This window comes from Strigops habroptila, chromosome 17 (genome assembly GCF_004027225.2).
Source record: "Strigops habroptila isolate Jane chromosome 17, bStrHab1.2.pri, whole genome shotgun sequence".
Classification (NCBI taxonomy): domain Eukaryota; kingdom Metazoa; phylum Chordata; class Aves; order Psittaciformes; family Psittacidae; genus Strigops; species Strigops habroptila.
In genome coordinates this window covers 2,433,687-2,442,697 of record NC_044293.2, presented here as the reverse complement: position 1 = coordinate 2,442,697, position 9,011 = coordinate 2,433,687, and the positions used below count along the sequence as shown (strand labels likewise).

The 9,011-nt window shown below is 54.8% G+C and overlaps 1 protein-coding gene across 1 annotated transcript in view; it reads left to right on the top strand.

Annotated features, from left to right (window-relative positions):
* Positions 1–252: 252 nt before the first annotated feature.
* Positions 253–9,011, top strand: part of LOC115616340 (nectin-1-like) — a 62,394-nt gene continuing 53,635 nt past the window's right edge. The window contains exon 1 of the mRNA XM_030505440.1: positions 253–1,041. Coding sequence (XP_030361300.1) covers positions 960–1,041 — 82 coding nt within the window. The 5' untranslated portion in view covers positions 253–959. The remainder of the gene's footprint in view (positions 1,042–9,011) is intronic.

Below are 9,011 nucleotides of genomic sequence, written 5' to 3'. Positions count from 1 at the left end.
GCTGCCAACAGCAGCCGGCTGGAGGGGAGAAGGCGAGGAGAGGAGGAGGAGGAGAGGCGGGAGGAGGAAGGAGAGGCGAGGCTGGGCACGCCGGTGCCCCCGGCCCCACCGCAAGCCGAGGCGGGCAGCGCCCGGTGCGGGTCGCTGCGATCCCCGCGGCGGGGCGGCTGCCGGAGCGCGGCGAAGGCGAAGGGTTAACGCTGCGCCCTCCTTCCGCTGTGCGCTGACATCACGCGGGAGAGGGCGAGCGCCGCCGCCGCCGCCCCGCCCGGGACTGTGTGTGCGTGTGGAGCCGAGCGGAGCCGCCGGCCGTGCCTCGCAACCCGGGCACCCCCGCGTCCCCCCGCCCCGCGGCCGGCCCGGCCCCGCGCCCCCCGCCCGGCCATGGAGCGCCGCACCCGGCTCGCCGCCGCCGCTGCCGCCGCCTGAGCGCCGCCGGGCTCCCGGCGCCCCGGGAAGCGGAGGGCAGGCAGCGGGCGGGGGCTGCCGAGCCCCGCCGCTGGAGCCACGGGACCGCCGCGCTGCGAGCGGCGGCAGCAGCCCGCGGAGGGCTCTCCCTCGCTCTTCTTGATTCGTTTTTCCTGCCCCCCTTCCTTTCCGTTTTCCTTTTTTCCTTCCCTTTTTCATTCCCACCGCATTTTTCTCCCCTCCCCGTCTCGCCCGCCCGGCTCTGCGGCCGTGCTCGCTTCCCGGAGGAAGGCACCGCGCTGCCCCGGCGCCCGAGGAGAGGGGCCCCGCGTCCCGCCGAGCCCCAGGGCCCCTGCGGATGTGCGAAGCTCTCCTCCGGCCGCCGTCCTCCCGCCGGGCGCAGCACCTCTTTGTCCTCCCGCACCTACATTTTTTCAATCCTGATATCCCTTAAGCAGACCTGAACTTAAACCACCGGGGTCGGGGAGGGGTTGGGGGGGCCCAGCGACGCTGCCAGACCGACCCCTGCCCATTTCTCCTAAGGAACTCTCATGGCTTCACGGCTGCAGACAAGTTGCCGTGCATCTCGGTGGACTATCGGAGTTTGCATCCTGGCGGCCGCGCTCCTACCAGGTGAGCCGCTGCCGGCCGGTCCCCCCGGGAGGCGGTGGGCTCTGCCGGGGCGCTGCGGGGTGCCGGTGGGGGAACGGGGTGCGGGTAGGGGGGGGATCGGCTTTTTGGGGTGCGCGCCCGGGTCTGGAGCAGGTGTGGAAGCATCTGCGTGAGGGCGGGAGGGAGTCGGGGCCGATTTCATCGCTGGCTTGGAAAGGAACAACACGATCGTTTGTTTTGGAAGCAGCTGCAGGCAGTGGGCTCCGGAGTCCTGGGAGCTGAGGCCGTTTGTTTGCTTTTTGGATCGAGCAACGTCTAGCGAGGCATAGCAGCCAGGGAGAGGGAGCCACACGGCTGGGTAATGAGCACAGATGTTTCGGAAGGAGAGAAAGGAAGGGTTTAGCTGTCCAGCATCCCCAAAACCCCCGTTCCCCTCAACACACACACACTTCCTACGGGCTCGTTTGTGGAAGGGATGGGCTTCTCCCAGGCTTTAGACCTTCCTTTCACTGCTTTCGCACTCGGGTGCCTGATGGTATCTGACCCATCCCTTTGGTTCTGATCCATGCCTGGAAAGGAGGAGGTGGGCAAAGGTTTGGATCGACTTTTCCCCGGCTCATTTGACCTACCGAGGTGGTTGCAGAACAGCCCCTGTGTCCCCACCCCAGGGCTGGGTCCTGCCCCGTTCGTTCGGTCCTGCACACCTCTTTGAAGTAGAAGAGTGACCCACTTTGCAAAGTGCCCTGCGGGGGACTCTTCTGCTCCAGCGCAGAAGGGGTTAATGCCATCCCGGAGGGCTTTCCGGAGTCGGCTGTGGGAGACATGGAAGGGGGACCAGCAGTCTGGGTTTACAGCGCTTGTGAATGAACTGGGAAATGCAAATAGGACCGATGTTTGCCTTTTTGAGGCTGAGCTCCTGGTGGCTGTGTCTGGAGTGCTGGTAGCTGACACATGTGCTACCCCCGGGTGGTACCCAGCCTTCTGCAGGGGTACGAGGCAGCCTCTGCCTGCAGAAGGAGTGGGATCTGCAGCTGGAGAGAAGCTGCAGTGCAAGCAGGGTGGAATTGCCTCCACTCGCCCTCTCATTGGGCTGGGGCAGCATTCTAGAAGAGCAGCCAGGCTGGCTGGGCTGTGACTGGGATGTGGCCACAGTTAACAAGGTCTGGGCCAAAGGACCCGCCATCAGAGCCGGTGCCAGGGCCCAGGGGTCTCTGGCGCTAGCAGAGACAGAGGTGACAGCATCCAGTGCATGGGAGATCAACAGAGCACAGTGACTGAATGGTCCAGCTAAAATGGATGAGGACAGAGGTGAAATGGCAGGGGGTGGCAATCGAGAAACCAGGGAGACTCTGAGATGAAAAAGGTTAAGAGAGTGATGAGAAAACAGGTCTGGGTATACCTCTGTATGCCTAGGACAAAGAGATCTGCTGTGCATTACAGAAAGAGGTGATGGAAGGGACAGCCTTGGGCTCTCTGCACTCCTCTGTGCTTCCAGGCAGGTGCCTGGCTGAGCTCTGGTTCCTCACAAGGAGTCTCAGAACTTTCCATGCCATTCTTCACCTGGTCTTCCCTCCTTCTCATCCCTCCACTAAGCAGCCTGCTGCAGGCAACCTTCCCCAACCTTCCCAGCGAAAGGCACTGGAGCTGCAGTAATGCTGAGGTGACTGTGCTGGGTAAACCAAAAGGGGTTTATGCTTCCACAGTCCCTCTAGGAATAGCTTTCACCAAGGAGACACACAGACAGTGACCCTGGCGCAGCCTGGCATCTCACCTTGTGCTGCCAAGAAAGGCTTTTCTTCCCCCCGCTTATCCTATTTTTGGCTGTTCTCAAGGCTTTGCTGCCAGCAGTCAGGCAAACTCATCTCCTGCCACTCTGCAGTAGCCTGGTAGTTTGTCTTGCACTGTCCCGCTGACAGCTCTGCCAGGATAAGCCAGTGGTGCATCTAGTGGTGCCTTGCCAAGCAAAGGGTACAGCCAGCTCTGCAATGTTCCGGGAAGATAATCCTTCCCAACCCCAGTTCGTGATCACCGAGTACCCCGCAGCCTGTGTGGGTGAGACTCTCGGCTGGACCAGTTTAGTGGTGGATGCACCACATTTGCAGGAATGACTGATCCCATGTTACATATTTATTCATTCATTCGTGCGCTTAGTTGTACTGTGGATGCATCCCAGAGCTGCAGGGGAGGACCAGCACAATGCTGTGCTAGCTGCTGCACAAAGCCACAGCAGCCTGACAGTCCTTACTAAACCACAGGTCTGCCATACTGAGGCAGGTAGTTCCTCAAGTTTGCAATGCATTGGGCCAAAATCAGCTGAGGATATATATACACACATATATATATATACACACACGTATATAAATAAAACAAGCCATATGTAAGCTTTGAATCAGTAGCTGTGGACTTTGTTGGAAAATGTGGTTTGGAACATAGCAGCCAAGAAGGATGAGAGGAAGGCAGGAGACACTACCTGCTTTCTGGAAAACCTTTCATGCTCATCTGATCAATGCCATTTCATTTTGTCTCCCATCCACGTATACTTACCTCCCCCTTCTGACAATGTTAGCTTTTTTTTCTGATAAGGAAATAAAAGTTCCTTGCTGTAAAAGCCGTAAGGAGTCCCTTATAAAATCTGCTTTACAAATTGTCTTTAATGTGATCGGCTCAATCGTCCAGAACGGATTCAATTCAGTGCTCCTGCAGCCTTCCACGCAGATCTGCCTGCCTATCCGTTTGGAACCATTAACCAGGTATCAACTCAGGCTACGGCATTAGGACTTCAAGATATTGATATGAATAGTGCTTACTGAAGAGCCGTGGGTTACTGAGGAGGGGAGATCCGAGGCAGATCTTTGGAGGTTAAGAACACTTGCAGTTAAATTTATGCTTTCCAAGTCTTAGCAATCTGTCTATTTATCCCCGCCATGAAACTCAGTACAGCTTGAGATGCAACCAGGCAGAGAAGAGGCATTCATCTTGTCCTTGGTCCTGCGTCTGCAGACCCGGCCCTCTATTTCCAAGTGTTCCGCTCTGTCTGCGGGCAAATTCCTGTCTGTTGTCACTGGGCTACCTCTTGGGCTCTGCGAGGGGCCTGCGAGTCTTACTTTGCAAAGTGCTTTGAGATCCTCAGCAGGGGAGAGCTGGAGAGGTGTCTGAAGCTTTGACACAAGGTTTTTCCATCACGGCGCTTCAAAGCGGCATTGACTGAGCCCAAGTGACCTGGAGGCCTTGGGTCAAACTTGGCTGCAGCTGGATGGGGGATGCTTTTTTGGGGAGGTACAACAGCAATCTGGAGTGCTGGGAATAGTCACAGTGTGTGACTGCAGGATCTGGTCCATCTTGTACTCTAGAGCTGCTTTAATATCCTAAAGCAGCCAAAAAGCTGCCAGAGTTTTGTTCAGCCTTTGGTTTGTGTTCTTAGTTGTTATTTTTCTTTCCCCCACCTATCTCCTCCCAAAACTCAGAAGCGACATCAGGCTATTTCAGGAAGCAGAAGTGTATCTTCTGCTGGCATTTTCTCATTAAACCTCGCTTGTTGCAGTGGAACCAACCCACCGAGTTTTAACCTGGTGTGAATTGATGAGCTCATGTATGTGTCAGTGTGGGTGAGGCGACAGGCTGTGTTGAGAGCCAGCTCAGCCCACAAGCAGGAGGGTGTCTGCCCCATGGCCAGAGCCAGGGGACGGCTGTGGTTAATGCTATTTGCTCTCTGAACCGGCAGCGTTAATCAAGCAAGAGCTCCCAGCCCAGTGCACACGGATCCATTTGCAAATAGATGTACAGAAGCAGGGGCATTACCACATCCAGCAGCACATCTAGCGTGAGGCAAATGCTCAACATTAGCCGGTGGCTGACAAGATGCCGGTGCTGGTGGAGCCTGGCACATCTCTCCTCGCATCACCCCTCCTCTGGGCTGCAGCTGCACCAGCCACAAAGCCAAGTTTAAAGGCAGGCACCAGAAGGATCCTTTGGGCACCGCTCACACCTCGGCTGAATCACGAAGGGAACCAGAAGAGCCGGTTGTCGTGACCTGCTTCCCAGGCCCGCGTTTCCACTGGCACCCCTTGCCCTCTGCTAGCGCTTCTAAGGGTAGGGACAGCCCATCACACAGTGGCAGCATCAGGGGAAAATGATTCTTTGGGAGAGCAGTTCAGGCTGCCTGTGAATGCTGCAGGGATGTGTTGGTAAGACCTCAGATGGACGGCCACAATCCTCTGAGATAAGGCTTGCGTCTTGCAACATCATTGCTCGAGGTCACGATGGCTCTTGCTCAGTCCTTTTTACAGGCCATCAGCAAGGCATATCAGTACAAAAAGCAGAAACAAACGAAGGAGGGACAAAGGTACTCCAATCTGAGCAACCCCTAGAGATCCTGCTTTTTCAAATACGTCAGATTAAATCAGGGCTGCTCTGATGCAGGGTGAGTTCGAGCCGCCAGCCACTGGAGCTGGGACCCAGTTTGCATTTGAGACACCTACTGTGTTAATTACCGGAGCTCAGCCATCCCAGCACAGAGAATTCAGAGCTCTGCAGTGAGGGCTCCCTAACCCAGATTATTGTTCCAGGTGAAAATTTGTTTAACTAAGGAATGACATCTCTCATGATACATCCCTTTTCCTTCTGGCTGCAGTTGAGCTGCAGTTATTCTCCTGGCCTTACAGTTTTCTTCACTTCTCCCAGTAAAGGTTTAATCCAGGCTAGGCTGATGCACTTTACCCTTCCCCACATAGGCACAGACCCTCCCAGCCTGGTTTTCAAGGGGGAACCCCTTGGCTCCATAGCAGAAGAGGAACTCCTGCCCAATCTGCTCAAATGCAGAAGTATCATCCATGGGAGGAAGGACAGTTTCCCATCAGTGTGTGAGTGAGAGCCTGTGGCAGCCAGACAGGCACCTATGTGTCCTTCCAGCGTGCCACCATGCAAGGTTTAAAGTCCTGCTTTTACAATCCCGTCTATATCACGCATAGAAACAGGAAGTGAAATTTGCCCTTCCCAGCACTGTGTTATTTTATATGCCCTATGCTGTCATTTCTGTGTGTCCCTCCTTCTCCAAGGAAGCGTGGGGAGTTCAACGCCTTGCTGTCCATTCACTGTTTCTCCCCATCTCTGGGGCTGATGCAGCAGGCTGTCATCACAAAAGCTGCGGCAACTCTCGGCTCTGCAGCAATCCCAAAGCAGACAAACAGCAGCTACTGGGCAGGAGAGGGGGAGAGCAAGCTTCAGTCCCTTGCTGTTTGCCCAGCCTAGGAGGACAGGGGGTCCCAGGCTAGGGAGGCTGCTCGTGCCTGCATGGTATGGGTCTGCAGCAGCCAGGGCTAGGGGGAATCCAGCCAGCGGTCTCTTGTCCCTTTGGCATCTCTGTGGGATGGATAGGAGGAACTGACCCAACTTAATGAACTGTCTCTTCATTCCCCCAAGATAAAGCTGTCCCTGCAGGAGGTTTATAATCCTCCTTTGACATTATTTGGTGTGATGCAGGAAGAAAGACTTTCTGAGCACCATCCGCCTAACTCTGCCCCTCTCTCTCTGTGCTGGTCCAGTTGGAGATTGGTGTGGAGCACTGCTTTCCATCTTCATTTGACCTACAGTAGGGAGCGCTTAGGGAGCGGCAAGATCCGTGTGACTCTCCTCCCTGAAAGAGAAGACACAGGGATGGGGGTTTCCATTCCCCATCCCAGCCTATTTGCCTTTCTAACTGCAGGAAGTAGCAAAGTGCCTCCATCTGCTCCCAACCATGCAGGGATGCTACAGAAGGACCTGCAAATCACATCACTGCCTTGAAGCAGCGGCAGGTACCAGATGGACCACCTGGCTATGTGACAGCAGGTGCTCCAAGCCTGGTTAGTCAAGAGGACTCTGCCTCCATCTCTCTTCTCAGCAGTTCTCTCTACCTGGGAATACCCCGTAATCAGACTGAATTGGAGTCTATTTTTCCTTTCCCATGGAAGATCCATTCCTCTCCCCCTGCTAGAGCAAGGCATCCGGTGGCATGGCCAGGAGTGACAGAGGGTCCATGCAGCTTGCAGCCAGTGGCTAACATCCAGCGCTTCTGCTCTGGTGACAGGCGAGAGCGGTTCCCAGCACAAAGGCTCATCTGTGTGGGAGACGAGGAGGCTGGAGCGAGGCGCTCTATGGCCACCTGAGAGCAAAACCAGCCTTGTTCTCTGTGTGAGGCTACAGACATAGAATCAGAACAGGCTGCTGCAGTGGAGAGGCTGTAGCCACATCGTGTGGATGCAGTGGGGGACACTGGATTTCACCTGCCCTTATAGGTATCTGCTTTTTGTAGTGAGCATCCCACAGATGGTAAAACCAGGTTTCATTTCTGATACCCTCTGGACTGAAGGGGATACCGCTTGAGAAGCTTTTCATTGACCATTCTCACTGTTCCTAGGAAAGACAGCCCATGGGGGCAGTCTGAGGGCAGAGTTCTGTCTATGGGCTCAGGGTCTAATGCTAATATGTAGAGTAGGCTGGTGGGACTCAAGGGCTCAAGCAGAGGTCTATAATTAAAAGCTGTTATGCTGAGTGTCCCAGCAAAGCTAGGGGTTACAAACAGTCCATGATGGGCAGAAGTCATAGACCTAGGGGAGAGTTTAATATGATTAACAGGGTTTGCTGGGAGGCACATACAGAGAGCTGGATAGTTGAGGAGAAAGGTCAGGGTTTCTGTCACTATCTTCTTCAGGTTTCTGTGTAGAGCAGCTTGATACGCAACGGTTATGCTGCCCTGTGTAAGACACTATGGCACAGGGCAGAGGAGAGCAGTGAGCGATGGTGAACCCTGCCCCGTCCTTGAACAGCCCAACCAAATGAACTAGCTGAGCTCACACTCTGCGGCCGGGTGAGTTAGCAGCACAATGTGCATTCATAACTTAACCCCTCACCCAAACACATGGCCCTGATGGAGGTTTCCACTGCCTTCAAACATCTCTTCACCTCCCACTGGGCTGGGACCAGAAAGAAAGAGACTGTCCCAGTGTCTTAGTGTGCTACAGCCTCGGGTTTCCCAGCTGCTGCAGCTACAGCCACTGCACCAGAGACTGATCAGTGCTATTGCCCATCAAAGTGAATGCTGGGGGGACAGGAGAAGCGTGTCCATTGCTGCCAGCAGATTAAAATCCATACAAAGCCTGCAGTCAGGAGTACATTGTTTTCACTGGAGAATAAAGCTGCATCAAGCTATGGCTACTTTTTCCTTAGGGAAAGGCATCTAATGGGCTTCACTCTTTGACTTTTCTTGGGCTAGATAATCAGCACTGAGACCCCTTACAGGCAAGCAGGGAGTCACATTCCCACCAGAGTCGTTGTGCTGATGGCCTTCCTAGCCTGGGGGTAACAAAACTAGAGGAAATGTTAAGGACGGATAATCAAAGTCGGTTTAAGGGCTGTAAGTACGCACAAGAGAAGGATCACCCCTGTTCCAGGGAGGTTGCAGCACACAGTATTTCCTTGCTACTCTTGCCTGTGTCACCTTACTCACTTAGCTGTTTGAGAAGCAGTGTTTTAAGGGCTGGAGCAGAGGCAGCAGGTAGTGATTTGGTGATGTACCGTGGAGACAACCGCACAAGCTGTTCATTACTGAGTCTGTTCATGCTCTTCCCTTGTCAGCTCCACCATCGCGGTGGCTGGGGACCAAGCAGCAGGAAGGGATATCTCCTGGCTGTAGGGGAGAACCAAGGCTGTGCCCATGTATGGTCATTAAGGATCAGGGATGTGTTGCATAGCAGCATCCTTGCCATGCTGTAATTTATATCAGCTGCCACAGTTTCCATTGGATACAGGACTCCTCTTGGCCCTACAGGCAGTGCTGCTGCCTGTGCATTGCACCCCACAGCTGGACTCACTGGAGCTCTGTGTATTTTACTCTGGAAGGATGAGTTCATTCATGTGTACCAAGGGGCTGAGACCTCGGTGGTCGGTGCTGAAGAAAGGGGCAGCCCAGGACCCAAAGCTACAGGACATCTATTGTTACCACATCAAAGCCAAGT